The sequence below is a fragment of the Passer domesticus genome, chromosome 7 (genome assembly GCF_036417665.1).
Source record: "Passer domesticus isolate bPasDom1 chromosome 7, bPasDom1.hap1, whole genome shotgun sequence".
Lineage (NCBI taxonomy): Eukaryota > Metazoa > Chordata > Aves > Passeriformes > Passeridae > Passer > Passer domesticus.
In genome coordinates, this window is record NC_087480.1 from 34427522 (window position 1) to 34448198 (window position 20677).

The 20677-nt window shown below is 48.3% G+C and overlaps 1 protein-coding gene across 5 annotated transcripts in view; it reads left to right on the forward strand.

Annotated features, from left to right (window-relative positions):
- Positions 1-20677, forward strand: part of RGS8 (regulator of G protein signaling 8) — a 31271-nt gene that overhangs the window by 1550 nt on the left and 9044 nt on the right. Inside the window, exons 1-5 of one of the 5 annotated variants that reach the window (XM_064427615.1) lie at positions 4860-4924; positions 5275-5333; positions 9181-9282; positions 10177-10241; positions 20092-20258. In XM_064427615.1, coding sequence (XP_064283685.1) covers positions 9191-9282; positions 10177-10241; positions 20092-20258 — 324 coding nt within the window. In that variant the 5' untranslated portion in view covers positions 4860-4924; positions 5275-5333; positions 9181-9190. Of the gene's footprint in view, positions 1-4859; positions 4925-5034; positions 5044-5176; positions 5334-6840; positions 7371-9180; positions 9283-10176; positions 10242-20091; positions 20259-20677 lie in introns of those variants that run through there. The other 4 variants (XM_064427616.1, XM_064427614.1, XM_064427613.1 and 1 more) reach the window with 4 other exon arrangements.

Genomic DNA, 20677 nt, shown 5'->3' on the forward strand with positions numbered 1-20677 from the left:
CTCGTTTGCGGTAGTCAGCTCACTTTGCAGAACGCAGGCTGCTTGCGAGCACCTCGGATGATCTCCCGGCAGAACATTAACCTCGTCTGTCAGCAGGGCTGGCTCCCTGACCCGCAGATCCCGATGAAACCCCGCGAATACCGGGGCAGCCCGTGGCAGGGATCGCCGTGGAGCTCGGTCTGCCCGGGCGGGGCTGCCCCAGCCTCCCCGCCGTGCACAGAGCCGTGCTCCAGCCGCTGCCATATTGACAGCAGCAGCGATGCCGAGGGCTGGGAGGGCTCCAAGGCTGCACAGAGCAGCTCTGTGTCACCTCCAATCCCTTCTGCCTCCCTGCTCCGCGCTCGCAGCATCCTCCCCAGCGCTGCCCTCCGCCCAGCTGCTTCTGGCCGCGGCAGCGCCTTTCCTCGGAGAGAACAATTATGGAATTGTAATAAAAGTGCTTTAAAGAGAAAATTCTTCCCTTTGGTTCCCGCCTGCCCTTCTCAGCCTGGAGCTCCCTGCTTTGCTGTTGGTTTTGTGTCCTGCCTGCCCGGAGGGAGCAGGGGAAGCATCTGCTCTGCTGCAGCAGCCTCCGAGCCCAGGAGCCACAAGCATGGCCAGGAGTCGCTTCTGTCATTGACACAGGGGACAATTTAAATAGCTGCCACGCTCTCGAGCTGAGCCACGGACACATCTGCGGAGCTCGCTTTATGTAACTCGTTTTTATTTCTATTTTTGAGCGTGTGCTTTCATTTCCAGGGGGAGTTTGGCTCGGTGGGTGTCTCCCATCTCCTGCCCTGCCTCAGAGAGCACGTGTGAGATGCTTGCTCTCCTCACCTGTCCCTGAAACTCTGGCTCTACTTCTTTCACCTTTTAGGATTTCCTCCCTGCCAGGCCTGACGTGGAGAATGATTTGAGGTTTAAGATGAACAGATAAATCAACCCCTTAAAAACATTCTGAGCTTCACCTGTGGACATTTCCTGCTGTCCACATTACCTGAGATTTTTTTTTTTTTTAGAAGGGGGTTCTGTTTGCAATTAAGATAAGTGTGTGGTTTGTTTTGTGATCTACACCGATCATAATTCCTTCCTTCCAAGGCAGTCACCTTGTGCTGGACCAAGTGTGCTTTCAGACAAGGCAGCAGGGCAGCCTGGCACAGTGAGCAGAGCTGGATGCAAGTTCCAAGTAATTTCCTTCCAGGTTTAATTGCAAACGGTGCTGGAGAAGAGCAGTCTCTGGAGAGTGATTAATTAATTACTAATCTGAATTCCCTTGGGGTTGGGCCCTATCAGTGCCACTCTGGAGTCTGGATAAATTTGGAATGACTATGAAGGAGAGCAAATGACATTTTATTCCTTTCAGTAGTGCAGCAAAAGCCCAAATCTTCCCTGGGTTACAGCAGCGTGCTGCAGGTCTGTGGCTCAGCCTAAGGCAGGCTTTGCAGCTCACCTGAATTCCCAGAGCCAGGACTGCTGTGGGAGGCAGCCAGCCCCCGTGATTGGCATTTTGCAGCCACAGAGCCCACACAAAATCCCACAAGGGTTTGGATTGGAAGGAACCTTAAAGCTCATCGAGTTGCAGCCTCCTGCCATGGGCAGGGGCACCTTCCTGTGGTTGCTGAGCATCCTCTGCAGAGATCTCAGGGGCAGCAGAAATGAAAAACATGAAAACACACCAGAGAACGACTGCACCTATGGGGATGTAGCTGTCCAGCAAAGTGAAGAAGGGAAGGGAAAATCCTCTTGGACCAAGGGGTTGTGGAAGCTTGAACAAGGCCCTTGGAGCAGGGCACAGCCAGCAGAGATGCTGCCAAAAAAAAAATCACAACGGAAAAGCAACTGCAGCTGGTGGAGCTGTTTGGTCTGGGCAAGACTTTTTGGGTAAAACCCATGTGAGTCACAATCAATGGTCAAAACACCTGGAATAGGCAGGGAGGCACTGAAAATGAAAAGGACCCTGGGTAGGGAAGAGGCTGGCAAATTCCCTTCTGGCCTTCCACAGTGACAGCCAACACTCCCAACGCTGCACGTGGTCACTGCTGCTGTGTTTGCTGCTGCCAGGTGAGGGGGAAATTGCTTTGGAGTAATTGTTGGAGAGATTTAAATTTTTGGATGGGATTCAAGCCTAATATCAAAATGAGTTATTTTATTAAAAGCATTTAAATAGAAACTGAAGAGTGGTTGGAAGCAGGGGGGCTGTTTTAGAAGGAATTTGCTGTAAACCTACTGCACAGAAGCTTTCTAAAATATTACCCCGTAAAAACCCTATAATTCTCTTTATCTGCAATTTAATTACATTTCCCATAGTGCCTGTGTCAGAACAGTTCACTTATTCTTGTTCTCTATTAACTCACACCTGCCCCGGGAAACTAGAAGGAAAAATTTTTGGCATTCCGAGTCATTTGTGTGTTATTCAGGATCTCAATGAGCTCACAAAAAGGGTTTAATTAGGTCCTGGAGAAGTAGGAATTGGGGTTCTCATCGTGGTGATGGCTGGGAGATGGCAATACCTAAAAATATATATTTATAGAAATTTATAAAAGATATATTTATAAAAATATATAAATCAGATGTTTAGATAAAGATATAAAATATGTATGTACATAATTATAATTATAATTACATTTAGATATAATATATAAATAAATAGAAAGTATTTATATATTATAGAAAATATAGAATAAAATATACAAATAATTTAAATATAAAAATAAATATATGAATTTATAAATAAATAAATAAAATTTAAAATAAAAATTATTAATATAATTATAAATATATATAAATTTATAAATAATTTTATAAATAAATATTTAGAAATTGATATCTATAAATTATAAATTTATAAATAAATTTATATATATAAATTTATAAATAAATATAAGCAGAGGGAGAAATGGGAGCACTCTCATGATCCAGGGATTTGTCCCATCCAGTGCTGGTGGGCCAGAGCCTGATCTGTTTGGGACTGCAGCAAAGTCTCAGAAAATCTGAATAATGGAGCAGAATCACCCCGAGCTGTGTGGATTGAACATTTTGGTGACCCCCTCCAGCCCACAATGTGTTTGTGAGTGAGAGCTCAGGGATGTCCTGGGACTGTTATGAAAACCTTGTCACTCGTGACCCCCTGCAGTGCCCAGAGGGAACCTGGGGGCATGGAAACGCTGCACTAAACCAAAAATGACACGTTAGGAGTTAAATTTGGCTTGGGTTTTGGGGCAAGGGCTGCAGCTGACTGTTATTTAACTTGGCCAAAGCAGCCTGTGGCAAGAGAGGCAGAGGATGAACCTCAACCTTTGACTGGCCAGGGCAGTTTTGCAGTGCTTGTCCTCTGATAAGTGGAGAGGTGATTAACCCCAGCCGGGAGGACCTGGGCTTTGCCAGGGGAGGATGAGCACAAGGCAAACATCTCCCCAGCACGGCGGGCAGCGCAGGAGGGGAGCCAGGCTGGTGGGGAGCCGGGATCTTTGCTGCACTGCTGCTAGTCCCCGTGTTGTTCTAGGAGGTTTTGCCTCTCCCCAGGGAAGGGGCCTGGTGATAATGTGCTATCTCAAGGCATGTTTCCTGCTCATTGCACCGGGGTGCCAGCAGTGTTTGAGCAGACTGGAAGGTGACTGAAGTTTCCAGGGAAAAGGCAATTATTGTTTGTGCATGGATTTTTGTGGTAGGAAGGAAGGAATGATGAATTTGATTTTATGTTTTCAGAAGGTTGATTTATTATTTTATGATATTATATTATATTAAAGAATATTATACTAAACTATATTAAAGCATTCAGAAAGGATATTTACAGAATGCTAAAAAGATAATAATGAAAACTGGTGACTCTTTCTGGAGTCTCAATATAGCTTGGCACTGATTGGTTAAGGAGTGAAAATACTTACAGCAGTAACTAATGAAACAATTACTTGTTGGATAAATAATTTTTAAACACATTTTACATGAGCAAAACAGAGGAGAAGCAAATGAGATAATTATTGTTTTCATTTTTCTCTGAGGCTTCTCAGCTTTCCAGGAGAAAAATCCTGGGAGAAGGGATTTTTCAGAAAATATGAATGTGACAGGCAATGACTTGTTAAACAGCAGAGGACTTTTTTTATTATGATAATTCTTCTTATTTTTGTGTTTTTTGTTTGTTTTGGTCGATCACCTTTGTCAGGATCAAAAATATCAGTGGAGATCCCCTGGCTTGAGCTGTCAGTGAGGCTGTGACCCCCATCAGTGTGACACTGCTGGCTGTGCTGAGCAGCTGGGGGGGTGCTGGTGCCACGGGTGAGGTTGTTGTGGTGCCCTGGACACCCCACACGTGTTTCTGAGGAGGAAAAAGGGATTGCAGCCACACTCTGGGGTGAGGGCACCGAGGGGTGTCCAGGCTGTCTGCCACACTTCTGGGAGCATTTCCCTTCTCTCCTCCCGTGCCCAGCAATAAAACCCTCCTTTGCTTTGTGCCACAATCCCCCTCGGCCCTGCTGACACCTGAGCCCTTGGGTGAAACTCTCTTGTGTGTGGCAGCTCCCGGAGATGAGCGGTGTGGGGCAGCAGCCCCGCTAAAGCCCCGGGAGCCGCTGGGAGCCGGGCGGGCGGGAGCTCCATCCCAGCCCAGCCTGGCAGGCAGCCCCCTCCCGGTGCTCCCCGGCAGCCCTTGGCATCCTCCGCCGTGCCCCTCGGGCCCTCGGGGAGAGGCTGTGCTGCTGCTGCCGGCTGGGTGAGCCTGGGATGCGCTGGGATGCGCTGGGATGAACTGGGATGTGCTGGGATGCACTGGGATGGACTGGGATGTGCTGGGAGGGACTGGGATGCACTGGGATGTGCTGGGAGGGACTGGGGTGAGCTGGGTGCGCGGGGATGAGCTGGAATGAGCAATGATGTGCTGGGAAGGGCTGGGATATGCTGGGATGCGCTGGGATGTGCGGGATTGCTTTGGGATAAGCTGGGATGCTCTGGGGTGAGCTGGGATGAGCTGTGATGTGCGGGGTTGCTTTGGGATGAGCTGGGATGCGCTGGGTGCACGGGGATGCACTGGGGTGAGCTAAGATAAGCTGGGATGCGCTGAGATGCACTGGGGTGAGCTGGGATGCGCTGGGATGCGCTGGGATGCGCGGGGCTCCCGGCAGAGGCGGCTGGGAGCGCTCGGAGCGCTGCGCAGCCGGGCTGGGCTGATGCGAGAGCGGCTCTGAGCCGCGCTGCTGCTGCCGGGGAGGGCTGGGGAGGGGAGGGGAGGGGAGGAGTGCCGAGGTGTGCCTGTCACCCCGAGCAGGGCTGGCGCTGAAGAAGCCCGCTCTGCTGTCTCCCCAGAGCCGCTCCGAGCACGCTGTCGGCGCAGACCCCCCGGCAGAGAGGACAGGTCAAAGGCAGTGAGTATCTTCTTCTCGGTGTCTGTCTGTCTGCAGTGCCTCCGTGCTCGGTTTTTTTTCCCCCTTGGCTTTCCCTGCATGTGAACGGATGGTCTTAATCTCCTGAAGCCCCTGGAGATCTCATGGTTTGCTGTTCTGTTTATTTGTTTGGTTGTTTTTTTAACCTTTGTGCTGCTGGTTTTTTTTGGATTGGGATGGCTTCCTTATCTTTGCCCAGGTGGTTTGATAACCTGAACGTCCTAATCACACCCCTCCCTTGCTGTCTGCCAAGGAGAAACCCCCAAAACTCATCCATGATGAGGCTGGTTGTTCTCCTTGACCGGCTTCCTTCCACAGGAGGGGGAGGCAGGATGAAGGATGGAGCAGGGGAGGCAAAACCTCTCACCAAGACCTTTATTGCAGTTTACCAGACACCACAGATTACATTTTAAAGCCAAAACTGACTGGATTTTATTTGCAGACAGAAAGAACATCCACGGGTGTGCCAGCTGAGCAGTGGGATTGCCTCCACGGGGAATGTAGGTCCAGCACCCCTGAAGTCAGACAGACTTTGGGATCTTGGGGAAGTTGGGTGCTGCTCAGTGGTGCAGGTGCTTGCTCTGGGGGCTCAGTGGGTGACTGGGGGCGAGCAGAAGGCTCTTTCATAACAATACCCCAAAATTCAGGTTGCTGGAGGAGGCTGCAAGGGGGAGAGGGCAGATGGCTCCGCTGCCAGCTCGGAGCAGCAGCGGGAAAGAGAAGCAGGAGCTGCTGGACTCTAGGAAGTCATGTGCTGTGGCCCCACATGGGGGTGAGGCTGTTAATGAGGAAATTTAGAAGGGCTTAAGGAATTACAAGGATTGATTTCAGTCAGAGAAGCAGCCGGTCGGGGCGAGGATTAAGGGAATGCACTCACTGGCAGTGCAGCACAATCCCGGCTCCATTAATTGAGTGGGGAAGAGGCTTTGTGCCTTTTTAATGTAATCAGGTTTTAAGAGGGATGCTGCACTGGGCAGCCCAAGCTCCAGGGTCTCCCCAGGCCCCAGCAGAGCAGGGTCCTGGCTCCTTGCACACCCTCTCAGCTCTCATCAGCTCCTTGGGCTCCTCCTCGGTGGCTCCCAGTGACACCACGACATGGAGGGTACCTGGAGCTTGGCAAAGCAGAAACCTCTGCCTTTGCTCATTGTGGAGTCCTGTTCTCTGTCCCCTGGCTCTCCTGCCTGCTGGATCTCACCTTCACTCTCTGTTGATGTGAGGGTTGTCAACCAGTTGATCCCCAGTGTGCCAGGGCTCACAAGGAACCCACCATCTCCAGTCTCCCTCTCTCCTTCCCTCCTTCCCTCCTTCTCTCCTTTTTTCCTTCTCTCCTTCCCTCCCCTTTTGCAGGCTGTGCATCTCCTTGGCTCCCTCAGGCTCCCACCACCCCAGCGAGGCCCTGCTTGCTTTGAGTTATTTTTGTGTGGGCCCGTGGTGGTGAAAGCAGCAGCACCTGCAGATGTGTGAAGTCCTCCTGTTGTTCTGTTTGCAGTGCCAGCTTTTCCGTGATGCCTGGCCAGTACCACCAGCCATGACCTGGAGGGACAGGCACAAGAGGTAGTTTGGTCTTCTTAGCGAGCTCAGCCCGGAGCTCTGCCCCTTGAGGAGAGACCTTCGGAGGTGCTGGAGGATGAGTGGGATAATGCCAACTCCTGCTGCTCCCTGGTGAGCTGGGACACCAAACTCACCCTGCTTCAGAGCTGAAGCTGGACTTTACCTGGTCCTAGAAGGAAATGCTGTCTCTCCTCTGTGGCCATCCCTCAGCTCTCAACGTCTTCCATTGAACAATTGACTTTCCACTCTAGGAGGCAAGGATCAAATGGGTTGAGGACAACTGGCCCTTCTTGGCTTTGGCAAAGAGGATTCTTTGGTGTATTTTTAAGTGCCAGGACATGAAACAGTAGATCCCTTCCTCCTGCCCTCCTGCCTCCTGCAAGCAGCCCTGCCTGCGGTCCAAGCCAGCCAGTTAAAGGGTTAACCATAGCTGGATGCCTGAATGGCTGCCTTACTGATCCCACGGAGGTAACTGCAAAGAGCACGGTGCATCTCCCAGCCCTGCCATCCTGTCACTGTCTGCCTCGTCCAGCAAGCCCCTCTGCCCACTGCAGTGTCCCCTGCTGCCCTTCCCTTGCCTCTCCACCTCTCCACACCCAATTCCTCTCCCTCTCTCTCTCTCTCCCCTGTGTCCTGTCTTGGAAGTCCTCACTGAGAGAAGTGTTTTCCATGAGGAAGCAGCTCCCAGCTCTGATTCCCAGCTCCCTGCTCTGATTCCCTGCTGCAGCCCCTTGATCTCAGGCCCCACGGGGGAACCGGAGCAGCGCTGCGGTGACGCCTGTCACACCTCTTGCTGGGAAATTCGTGAGCAAACAGAGCAGGGCACGGAAAGGGGGAGGGTAGGAGGCATCTGGAGAGGGACCAGAAGGATCCTCCAGTGGGTTTGGTGCCTACTGGAGCACAGCTGGGAACGTGGCACTCCCTGTGCTCTCCTCTGGAGTTTGTGCAGTGCCCACGGCCGTGGGGCCGTAGTTGGAGGCTGTGCAACAATTCCTGTGACTGAGGAGCTCCTGGGTTTTGTGCTTGTTAAATGCTGCGAGCTGCCTGTGCTGCACCAGGGAGACACTCGGTGCATTTAATTAACATTTAATTTGCTTTAAGATTACATTAAAATGTGCAATAATAGAAGCTCTCCGAAGGGCGGGAGGGGAAGGGGGAAACAGGCGCGCTACAGATTGGCTCAGGCACTGGTGCTGAAGTGTTCTGCAAGAATTACAGATGGAAGGGGAAAAAACGCTGTACTTGTGCTGCCACAGAGAATATTGGGCATCTGTATGGGAGCAGAGCTTGGAGAAGGGCTTTCAGCAGCTCCAAAGGAGGTCCAGCAGCTGAGAAGTGGAGATGGGGTCGCTGGATGTTCCTCCCATGGTCCCGAGGAGAGAATGGCCCAGTTTGATGTCCAGGGAATCTCCAAGAGGAGACACCCTCGGGCTGGAGAGGCAGATCACAGAGCCCATGCAAACCCAAGAAGCAGCCCCCGCATGTTTTTGGGGAGAGGGTGATGCCAGTCCCGTGCAATGCATGTGTTCCCTTTCCCTGTCCCTCTGTCCTGCCCGTCCCGGGTTATGTAATGAAGGATGCTGCTGTCCCGGGAAGGGGCTGGGCAAGGACACCAGGGGCTGGCACGGGATCGAAGGCTCTGGGGCTGGGCTGAAATTTAGAGGAAAAAAAGCTATAAAGCCATTTTCTGCCTGGGTAAGCGTGTCAGGAAACAGGCAGTTTGATCCTGCTTATGTAATCCTGAGTCTAAAGAAGCCGCTCGGGATCGATCCTGGCTGGGAACTCACGGGGCTGCAGCACAGGCTCACCTTGCAGGTGCCTTCCCACCCCTCTCCTTCCTCCAGCCCCCTCCTGCCCTCCACATCAGGTATTTGTGCTGGTTTTGGTGCTGCTGGAACGTGGTGACCAATTTCTTGTACTGCTGCCCATTGCTCTCCTCCCACACCCGACCAGAGCAGGACTTTCCAAGAAACCATCCCAAAGCTCAGCTTTTCAAAGCCTTTCTGCCAGCCAAGGCAGCTGAAAGCCTGCTGTGAGGGAGCCTTCAGCTGCTCTAGTGCTGTGTTCACCCTTAACATCAGCCTGGAGGTGTCTCAGGGTCCCTCTCACACATGAGGGAACCAAGGACACAGATCTGGCACAGAGCTGCTGAGGTTTATTTATTTATTTATTTATTTTGGGTTTGTTCTTTTCCTTTTGCCAAGCTGGCTAGACTTATAATCATCCTGTTCTTTGGTTTTCCCCTGCTAACACCCCTGCTTCCCCACCTCGACCACAGGAGCAGAGGGATGAGGACTCGCCTGGGCTGCCTGTCTCACAAATCAGACTCATATAATGATTTCACAGCTATTCTTCCGGACAAGCCCAACCGGGCTTTGAAGTGAGTATAGCTGCAGCACCCCACCCCAACCCCACTCCTGCCCTTCCCCTCCCCACCCACCATCCCCCTCCAGTGCTGTCTTCCTTTCGTTGTACTTTGTACGAGCTGTGAGTGCTTCCAGGAGGAAAACAAAGCGGCACTGATCCAGCAGGAACAGCCTCAGGAAATTCCTGGATCTTTGGCACTGTGAGACAGGATGTGCTCCCAGTCCCCACTGCTGTGTGGGGGATGTGTCTGCACCTCTCTGAGGATGTAATTTACACCTCTGTCATCACAAATCAAAGCCTGAGCAGTTGGCTTGGTGTAAGAGGTGACCAGAAATTTCAGGTCATCTTCAGCACAGCCTTGTATTTGACACTGCTAAAATTCGGGTGATGGTTTGCACAATGCTGGAGGGAGATGCTTCAAACCCTCCAGAATCCTGATTGAGAAGCGTGGGATGGGACTTGTCTGATCACAAGTCCCTGCTTCCACCTGAGATAAGATCTGTCCTTCCTCTGAAAGGCAAGCCAGAGAAATAAACACTTCTGCAGGGCTGAGTTCCATTTCGCCTGACTTTTGGCTTTTACAATGTAAATGTCTGCATCTGAGCTTGTTTCCTGGGCCTCTGCTTAGAGTCAAGGAGGAAAAATTGGTGCCTTTTTGGCCATGATTCATCTGGCCTATTTTACCTGCCTGCCTGGGCATGTGAGCTGAGCAGAGTCCCTGCAGGTCCCTTGGGATCTCCTCACTGATTCTAAAGGAAGCCCAGGGTCACTTGGCTCAGTTCTACACCCTAGACCTCCAAAATCAGGTGAGAGGAATTCCAGCCTTCCTCGGTGTCCTCACCAAACAGCTCCAGAGGGGATGAGCAGCTGGGGTTTTTCTGTAACTTGCCCCTTCCTTTCCTTACAGAAGACTGTCAACAGAAGAAGCTACAAGATGGGCAGACTCTTTTGATGTCCTTTTGTCCCATAAATGTGAGTAGAGATAAAATTTTACCTTTTTTCCCCTCCTCTTCCCTTAACCCCTGCCCAGGGGTGTGGTTCCTCAGAGCTGCTCACTCCCCAGCAGCCACCATCCCTTACAGGCAGGAAAAAAGAGAGTTTTGTGTATTCCCTTCACGTCTTTGCTCCTGACCACGAGGAAAACTACAACTGTTAAAGCCACCAGCCCAAGGTGCTGCCTTTTCCAGCTCAGCACCCTTGACCAGCTTGCCCTGTCACAGAGGAATCCCCCTTGGTGCCCCTGAGCAGAGCCTGATCTGCAGTTATCACAGCAAACCCGAAAATTTCACATCCACAGCCCTTATGCCAACCTATAATCAGCAACCCCTGCTCTGTTCACTCCTCTGAGTTCTGTTCTGCAAATATTGCTCTGCTTCAGCAGCATATTCACACTGAGAAATTATAAACAAAGCAAAGTTCCCAGTATGGGTTCATTCATGGGCTTCTGTTGAAGAAAAAACCCAAATGAGTCGAGGTTGAGGAAAAGTCGCCGTGGGTGCTGAACTGGTTCATGGCAATAAGGAGCTGTCTGGCTTGCTTAGAGACTTAGGTTTCCCTTACATTTTAAAATGTAAGTGTAAATTATGTTATTAAGCTAATTTTAAGGTAATTTTGCCAGGTTTCTACTGAGATGACAACAGTTTTGGCAGGGAATTAAGTGACAACTTTAAACAGGCAGGCTGACCAAGGCAGGAAAAGCAGGATGTAATTTTAGCAGCAGTATCTAGTTGAGATCATTGCTCTTGCAGCCAATAGGGGAAAAAATATATGGTGTAGCTGGGAATGGCTAAAAAGGAACATTTCTTTTGTTGAAATTCAGAACAAGAATGGGAAAATACACCAAGGAGATTACAGGGTACCTGAGGGCTGGAGAAAGGGGAGGGCAGGATATTCACACCCCTGTTATCATCCTGAACTCAAACCCATTTCTTCTTCACTGGTGTAAAAGTAGAAATTTTCTTTATTAGACTGCAGAAGAAGGGCTTGGATTACAAACCCCAGTGAATTTACCCACCTGTGTCCTGATGTTACACAGATTCTTCCCTCTTCAGCTGACTATTGCAAAAATGCAAAATCAAACCTCAGTTCAATGATTTTGTCCAGCAGCCTCCACAAGGGTGTCTGGTTTTATTAATAAATTAGCCTTATGGAGTGATAAATGAATTATCAAGACCTTTCCCATCTTTTAGAATGGAAAGTAATTCTGATAAATCTCTGGCACTAATGAAAAATATTCAGTTTCTAATGAAAAATATTCAGTTCCTAATGGCAACAGAAGGTGATCTTTAAAATTTAAATTAATCTATTTTTATCAGCAGTCACGGTGACATTGCCTGGTGATTGGTGACAAAAAAATTTGTTGTTTAATAAACTACTTTCTAAAGGAATACTTTATAACCGCTCTGCACCTGAAGTTTCTGGAATTGCCAGCCTGGTAGTCAAGGGTTATAATGATGCAAATACAAAAAGTTCTGTTGAAACAGAAGTGTTATTTTAGTTACACTGGTTTGAAGGAGAGAACAGCACATACTCATAGAATTCATTATATTGTACAAGTTGCATTTTTGCTGTTAGGATGTGCTGATGTTACACAGGTAAGGGAGCCTTATGCCTTAACTGGCCAAAATTTGGGATTAAATAAAGCTGTGCCTGGCCTGCTGGCATCTGTCTGTGAGGGAAGCTGCCAGCAAAAATTCTGCTTTTAGCGCCAAGAGGAGGACAGAACTGCCCCAGTCTAATTTCCCTGTGACTGCTCAGGTGAACAGCATCAGCCAGGGAAAATTGGAATTCATGCTTGGGGGCATGGGCTAAGCACCAGCTGGGCTTGGGGAGAATTCCCCCGGGGCTCACAGCATCAGCAGGTAGAGCACTTCTGCTTGACACTTCTGTCAGAAACTGGCTTCACTGGATGGACAGCTCATTTATTTTGGGAAGGGAATTGTGATTTTGGGGGTTTTGTGGTGCTTTCTGCTGCAGTCAGATGGATCAGGTGCCTTCCAGGCAAACTGTTCTCCAGGGAAAATATCCCCCAAAGTGGTGGACCGGGACTCAGGAGCTGATGGAAGGGCTGAAAATGGGGCAGACCTTGTGGGTAATATTACCAGGGGCTGGACAAGTGGCAGAATTGCTCCAGCTGAGCAGGCTGCCCTTGTACACGGAGCAGGCTCACAGGGCTGCAGCACTTTGGGAGACAGGAAAAACACTTCCTATATTCCCTTCCTATTTTCATGAGTCTCCAAAACATTTCTTGTTGGATTATACTGATTCAGAGATGGGGTAACTGAGAGGTGTTCTAAAAACTTTTATTTCATCTTCAGTCTCATGAGAAGGCTGAGACAATACAGATGTTATAATTCACACCATCACAATCAGCCAATTATTTCCTAATTACAATACATTATAAGCATTTCTTGGCCTATCCGTTTTTGCCACACCATTCTGTAAATGCTTTAAAGCCAATAATCTAAAATTACCTCTCGTGCATCCTACTACAGTGCATCTTTCACAGTTCTATTTCTCCAAAGTATCTGTATCTAGTCTTATTTGTCAGGCCATCTTTTAGAACTTGTTTCTAGTTCCATTTCTCTCTCAGCAATGTCTGTCCTATTCCATGGCATTTCTAAGCCAGCATTTCTTATCTCGAGGTTTGCATTCAGATGCACACACTGTGTGAGCCTTCTGCCAGGCTTTGAGAATTCTCCACAAATGCATTTCCCACAGTTTCTAAACAGAAGTGACCTGAGGAGTGTCATGCACTACACAGATTCCATGGAGAGTCCGTGGGGATTTGAGCCACCTGGTCTAGTGGGAGGTGTCCCTGCCCATGGCAGAGGGGTTGGAATGAGGTGATTTTTTAGGTCTCTTCCAGCCCAAACCATTCTGTGATTCCATTATCGCCTTTGCCAGACATCCCTTGAAGTGCTGATGGCCCTGGGGAGCTCCCCTGCTCTCGCCTCACCCTTCTGAAGAATGAGTGACTGCAGGTAGCGTTTGATCCTGTTGTGAGAGGAGGATTGAAATCCCTTGGGATTGGAAGCAGTTGTTTTCTCCTGGGTGATTCCCAGGCTGGGTAATGCCCTTCTCTCTGCATACACTGCTCTGATTTGGATTTATTCCCCGAGCCATTCAAAGGATAATTGGAGCTGACAAGTTATTAGAGTTAACAAGAGATTGTGAGCAGGAAGTGCGGGAGGGCTCTCCCCACCTCCCTTTTGTGCTGGCCCTGGGACTCCATTCCCTCATCCCTCCTGGAGTGAGCAGTGCTGAGCAGCAGGATGCAGCAACGTCCATAGGTCAGTGCAATGAAATCCTAATTGTTTTTGCTGATGGGTGGAACAAATCAACTCAGAAACCCTGTGGTCAGGCAGACAATCCCTATTTTACACCTATTTTACACCTGTCTGAGGGTCCCTGGGGTCAGGGCTTCTGAGCACGAAACAGGAGAGGGAGCCTGATGCTGCTCTTGCCAGGGAATTGGCAGAGTAAGAGGCAGACCATGTGCAGTGTTTCCTTGGGTGCCCAGGGAGGAAAAGCAGGGGTTTTAACACGCTGGATTTTGGCAACTTTCCCCATTTTGTGCCAGGGAAGTGAGCTCAGCGTGGTCCCCAGAGTGTGAGTGCCTGCTTGTGAGTAACTGAGGAGTAATCCTCACCCTGTGCCCAGGAGGCTGGCCAGATGAGGATTTCTTTTGACAGCCTGCTGGAGGGAAATACAAGCCATAGCATGTCTCATTCTGCATCCCCCACAGGGCTGGCCACACAGATTTTTGTTCCTCCAACATCCAGCAGGACAGTCTGTCCTCAACCCTTGCTAAACTTCTCACCCAACACCAAAAACATTCATCCTGAATTCCCACTTTGATGTCAAGGGTGATTTTCCCCCAGATTTTTTGAAATCTGGAGGAAAAGGTGATTTTTCTCTGGATTTTTTTTTTTTTTGGTGATCTCTGTGCTCTTCCTCCCAAACTTTATTGTTGTTCTCCTCCTTCTGTTGTCTACACATTCCTTCACTTCCTACACAGCACAGGAATATCCCAACCCACTCCCAGCTCCTTCTGAGCCAGAAGAGCATTAGCATTGTGCTGGTGACAGGCAGCTGAGATAAAGGGAAGCTCTGCTCAGCAGCACTGAGAGCACATTTCTGTGCTGTGCAGAGCAATTGTGACCCTGTCCCTCCAACCCAGGACCCAACACCTTCCAGGGAGTCAGTCCATCCATCCACCAGCCACAGGGACTCTACCTTGGCTCCCTGCATGAAGTCTGGTTGCTGAGGGGGTGAAACACATGCATTAAATAAATGATTGGGCATTGCTTTCTTGCTCTGACAGTGGCAGGTGCTTGGTTATTAAACTGCCTGAATGATTTAGGCCACTAATCTGGGCTCTTCCTCATGCTGATGAAGCTTAGCTAAGCCCTGTCTTGTGTTTTCTGCTCCCCACCTCAGTCCCTTCTTGCTGGAAAGGATCCACTTTCCATCTCCTGAATGGGATTTCAGGAGTCCCTGTCCTCACATGGTCATCAAACAGCCTGGTACTGCCCATTCATAAAGCAGAAATTCCTGTCACTGCCAGACTCACAGATGATCTGCAGTATGGGGGATTGTTGAAGGAGTTTTCAGTTAGAGACAGGACCTCTGAATTTTTTAGATGATGTGATTTATTTTTCCTATCTTCTACACAGTCAGGAAGGGTAGGTTTGTCTCACATCTTCATAGCATGGTTCAGAAGGTCACAAAACTCCTAGTTACAAGGATTTATTAGCCAAATAAAACACTGCCAACAAGGATATTTATGTTTTGGACCCAATCCTTCAATATTTTGTCTTATGGACTCATGCTACAGTGTAAGCTTTCTTAGCCAATGTTATGACACACAAACCTACAGTGCTGCATTCTAAATTCCTTGTTTACCTTTGTAACTACTTTTTCTATCTCTTAAACTCTAAAACTCTAAACTTTCCTTTACTTAGCTTAAGGTGTCTCTGCTTTAAACTATAAATCCACATTCTTGCTTCTGTCACCTAAGTTTGGAAGCCTTTCCCAAGGTCTCAGATCAAACCCTGGGTTTAATTCTAAGCCTTGGCTTACAGGCCCAAAGCTCTGAGAATTCCCTGCATTTCAGATTCCAGCACTGCGGGATCCTGAGTAATGTCTGAGCACTTGCACAATCCCCTGTGCACGTTTCTCAGTCAGTCTGAAAGGAGAGTAGGGCATTTTGAAGCTTAGATTTATACTGCAAAAGGAAAACATCAAATGTCTGCTGCTTCTCCCTCAGCCTCTCAACATCCAGCAAAGAGCTCTGCTTCTTTGCCTTCAACTTATCTGCTCCACCAGGATCAATTTCCTCCTTTGGCTTCAAGCAAAGGACTCTTGAGGCAAATTCCAGAATAATTGTCCAATAGTTGTCCTGAAGGGCTGTGCAGCCCCAGCAGCACATCCTGTCCTCCTGAGTGGCCGTGCCTTTGGGCTCAGGTTGGGGATTATCTTGTGCTGCTGCCTCTGCAGACTTCTAGTCCTGCTTTTAACTTCTGTGCTTTCTAAAGCATCCCTCTGGAACTGCACACTGGGATTGTTCAGGAGGTGAAATCTTTCTCCTGCTCATCGTATACCGCACTCCAGTGGTGATTGTCCTGGGAAAAAAAGGTGTCTATTTAGTTAAAAAGTTAAAAGTTGTGCAGTTAATTTCTGTGCTTTCTCTGTAAGGCATCCCTCGGAAACTGCACACTGGGATTTTTCAGGAGGTGAAATCTCCCTCCTGCTTGTAGCACACTGCACTCCAGTGGTGGTTGTCCTGGGAAAAAAAGATGTCCAGTAGGGTGGGATGAGCTTTGAAATGCTGATCATTCATGAGAGATCATTCCTTGAAAGCCTGGATGTGCTATGAAGGAGAGGAGGAGATTGAAGTCAACATCTAGGTCAAATCCCAGCCCGGGTGGTGGCAGCTCCCATGCCTAACTGTCCTCCTGCCCTTTCAGTCACATTGTCATTGTTCCAAACTTCTGGCAGGGATTCCCCAAACCTGGCTGTCAGGCAGAGCTGGAATGGCTGGCAGGCAGACAAGGGTTAAAGATGAGAACTGGAAAACCAGGGATGAGCTCTCCTGCACCCAAAGTGTCCCAGGCAAGGCCCTCACAGGTGCAGCCTCACATCTGCAGCTCCTCCAAGGCTGTGGGGACTGCATCACAGGAGGGTGTAAAAAAAGCAGAGAGCAGCCAGACACTATTATTTATCCATTCACTGTCTAAACTTATTTCAGGATCAAAAGGAGCTGATTGACATGAGAGCAGGAGGCAGAGCTCATGGAAACCTCCTGGTCCCAGGGGAACCTGCTGCAGCTGCTCTCTGGGGCAAGGCTGTAGCAAATGCCTTTCTCTCCTTGTCACTCATGGCATTCCCTTCTTTTAGCAGGTATTACATTTCTCAGGTATTTTATTTCTCAGGTACTATATTTTTCAGATAAAATATTTTTCAGGTATTATATTTTTCAGATATTTTTCAGGTATGATATTTTTCAAGTATTTTATTTCTCAGGTATATTTTTCAGGTAGGATATTTTACAGGTATTTTTTCAGGTATTTTATTTGTCAGGTATTATATTTTTCAGATATTTTATTTTTCAGGAATTTTATTTCTCAGGTATTATATTTTTCAGATATTATATTTTACAGGTATTTTTTCAGATATTTTATTTCTCAGGTATTATATTTTTCAGATATTTTATTTTTTCAGATATTATATTTTCCAGGTATTATATTTTTCAGATATAATATTTTTCAGGAATTTTATTCCTCAGGTATAATATTTTTCAGATATTTCATTTTTCAGGTATTTTATTTCTCAGATATTATATTTTTTCAGGTATTATATTTTTCAGATATCCTATTTTTCATGAATTTTATTTCTCAGGGATTATATTTTTCAGATATTTCATTTTTTAAGTATTTTGTTTGTCAGGTATCCTATTTCTCAGGTATTCTATTCTGCATCAGTGATCTTTTGCAGATGTGTACTTTCATGCAGCACTGCTATTCCTGCAAGTGATCCTCTGTCAGTGCTGCAGCTCTGGGGCTGCTGTAGAGGAAAAGGGGGGAAAAAAAAGACCAGGGCAGAGACAGGGTAGCAAGACCTCAGCAGGGACTCAGCAGAGACTGCAGAGACATAGCAGCGTGCTTGGTGCTGGAATATTTAATGTCAATCATCCTAGGAGCTGATGATTGATAAAATGACATCAATCTCGAGGAACTGGAACTTTCTCCCTGTTTTATTTCCTTCTCTATCAGAGCTGCCAGCATGCAAAGACTCCTTGCTCTGTTCTCCAGTCCTCCCCTTGCTCTCAGCAGGCCCTGGGAATTTTAGAGGCACTAAGGGGGACACAGCTTTTGGGAAATGTTGCTGTGTCCCAGATTTCAGGAAAGGGAGCACCCTCACCTTCCCCATATTTATCCACCCACGGGGATGCTCAAAGGGTGATCCTGGCAGGTGCCCTGCTCCTTTGGCATGCTGCTCTGGGGCTGATGCCACAATATTGCCCCAGAGCCACAATTTGCAGAGTTACTTGGATGAGAGGCCTGGTTTTTGTCTACCCTAGCAGTGCAAAGCCCTGATCTCCTCCTGAAATTGCCTGAAGGAAGAAGTGTCAGGACGAGCTGGAATAATGCAGCTATTTCTGGAGCTGACAGCAGGAGGGAGCATGGCTGAGATGGGATGGATCCATTTTTATGCTGATAGCAGACTGCTGATGGAGCAGTCAGTGCAAAAAAAAAACCCAAATGAAGGAGCTTTGAGGTAGGCAGAGAAGGGAGGTTTAGCCTGTACTTTGGGCTGGTCTGTCCTAATATATATTTTCCTTTTCCCTCAGAGGATCCAGGCAGTCAGAGATCTCCTCTGACTGACACACAGACAGAAATAGGATTTTTTGTTGTTGTTCAATACCCACAGCCACTGCTTAGGGCTTTAGGTTTCAGAGGGAGCTGGAAAATATCTAAGTTTTTACCAGAAACAAGGGGAGCAGGAAGAAGTTTAGGACAATCGAGGGAGATGCAGGGCAGTGTTACATTTCTATAGATCTGTAGCACACATAGCATATATCTATATCTATATCTATATATATATCTCATATAGAGGGAATATAAATAGCATATCTATTATATCTAGTATATAGTTAGCATATATAGCATATAGAAGGACTGTCCAAATAGCCTGCTTGAGAAAATGTTGGGATTTTCCACAGGGATCTGGACAAGCTTGAGAAATGAGCCCATGGAAAACTCGTGAGGTTTAACAAGTGCAAGGTGCTGCACATGGATTACCCCCAGCATCAGTGCAGGCTGGGGGATGAACAGATCAAGAGCAGCCCTGCCCAGAAGGATTTGAGGATGGTGGTGGATGAGAGGCTGGACATGCCTTGTCCTTGCTCCCTTCATCCTTCTGAGGAGTCTGACCTCACCAGGCTCGTCCCCAGTTTCGTCAGTATTTTTAGACAGTTGCTTGGAAGTAGCCAAGAGCTTTCCAGTCATGAGCTACAAAAACCTGGATGCTATTGCAAAAGACCAGGAAGAGTTAGAAGCACATTACTGGAAAAAAAAAAAAAAGAAAAAGAAAAAAAAAGAGAAGCTAACTTTATCCTGAGGAGAAAGGGGATGTGTGAAGCCTTCAGCTGCATCGATTCCCCTGGTGCCATTCAGGGAAAGGAAATAAAAAACTATGGCTGTGTCCATAAATAGGCCCAGGCAGGGGTTTAACACAGATTGCCTAATAAATCTTTCCATATTTCTAATCTGCCCCGGCTGACTCAGATTGCATTACTGAAATGTCACAATTGCTGAGCATTAGCAAGTGATAAGCACACTTTTACCACTGACTAGACAAGCCGTAATTAGGCCAAGTCCTTTCCCTCTCCCCTTTACTGGAGCTGTAACAGACTCTCTAAGAGCTTTCCTCTGTTTAAATAAGAACTAAAAATGGCACAAGGCAATAAAGCAAAATGACAGAAAACATAGGAGACAAGTCCACATCAGCCATGTTTTATTGAAGGTTGTTCTTAGTGGAAGATAGGGCCTTATAAAGTGTGGCATTAACACGAGTTGAACCTTGATAATTCCATGAGTAACTTTCCAAAGGGTGGGTGTCTCAGTCCCAAGGAAAGTCTTTTGCCACCTTAGCAAAGAAAAACACTTTTTTAGAGTTACATTAAGTGATGTTTGGCTTTGTGGCAGCTCACGGGAGCCTGGCTCATCAATGGTGTAAGTTATGGATTCATCTTGGGATGGCAGAGCTTGGGAGAAATATCAAATTTTCTTTGGTACGCCGGGGTGGGTGGAGGGGTGTCTGAGAATGGAACAGCTCCCTGCCTTCTCTTGATGCCTCGGGTTTTAGCTTTTTAAATTTTTTCAGATTCTGTGCTGCTTTGGTGTGTGGGTCTGGGCTTCATATGAGGGGATGGTGAGCTCTCTGCACAGAGCAGGGAGACAAAACAATTCCTTCTCCAGCTGGGCACCAAGGACAAATGATCCAAATCTCAGGCCCAAAGGCACAAACAACGTGGGCTGAAGAGAGAAAAACAAGAAGGATGGGACTGCATGGGCTGTAATTGGACAATTAACTCCAATATGCAAATGTAGCAAAACAAAAAAATGTGAAATTTTGTGACCAAATCCTCTTTTGCTTCCATCTTGGAGCCACCTGGGCAGAGCCACGACTGCACTACTGCCGGGGTGTGGCCCTTGAAGGCTCTTCAACAAACATCCCCTTTATTCCTCTTACCTCTGCCTGGCCTCTGCTGCAGCCCCTCAAGCCTCACTGTCTCCTCCCTGTGTGTCTCTGGCAGACGGGCTGGCGGCTTTCCGTGCTTTCCTGAAGACAGAGTTCAGCGAGGAGAACCTGGAGTTCTGGCTGGCCTGCGAGGATTTCAAGAAGACGCGCTCGGCGGCCAAGCTGGCCTCCAAGGCCCAGCGCATCTTCGAGGAGTTCATCGACGTGCAGGCCCCGCGGGAGGTGGGTACGGGCTGCCACAGCAGGGCTGGCACCCCCAGCCGGGCGCTCGCCCTCTCTCCCTTCCCTCTCAGACTCATCCCTGACTCATCCCTGATGAGGGAAACTGCTGTGATGGTACTGAATTAGTCACAGCCAGGGAGTTCACTGGCAACCTCAACCCACATCTCCTAACCTCACTGAGCTCCCCAGCAGCATTTCACAGTGCTGCTGATATTTACTGCCAGCCTCGAGCAGGCTGCTGGGCTCTGCCCTGGCAGGACACTTTGCACAGGACCATCCCACCCGTGAGTGGAACACAAGCCCAGAGGGAGCTGGGTGTATTTATCCTGGAGAAAATTTGACTCAGGGGTGACCTTATCACCTTCTACAACTCCCTGAAAGGTGCCTGTGCTTAGCTGGGGTTACTCTCTTCCTCCAGG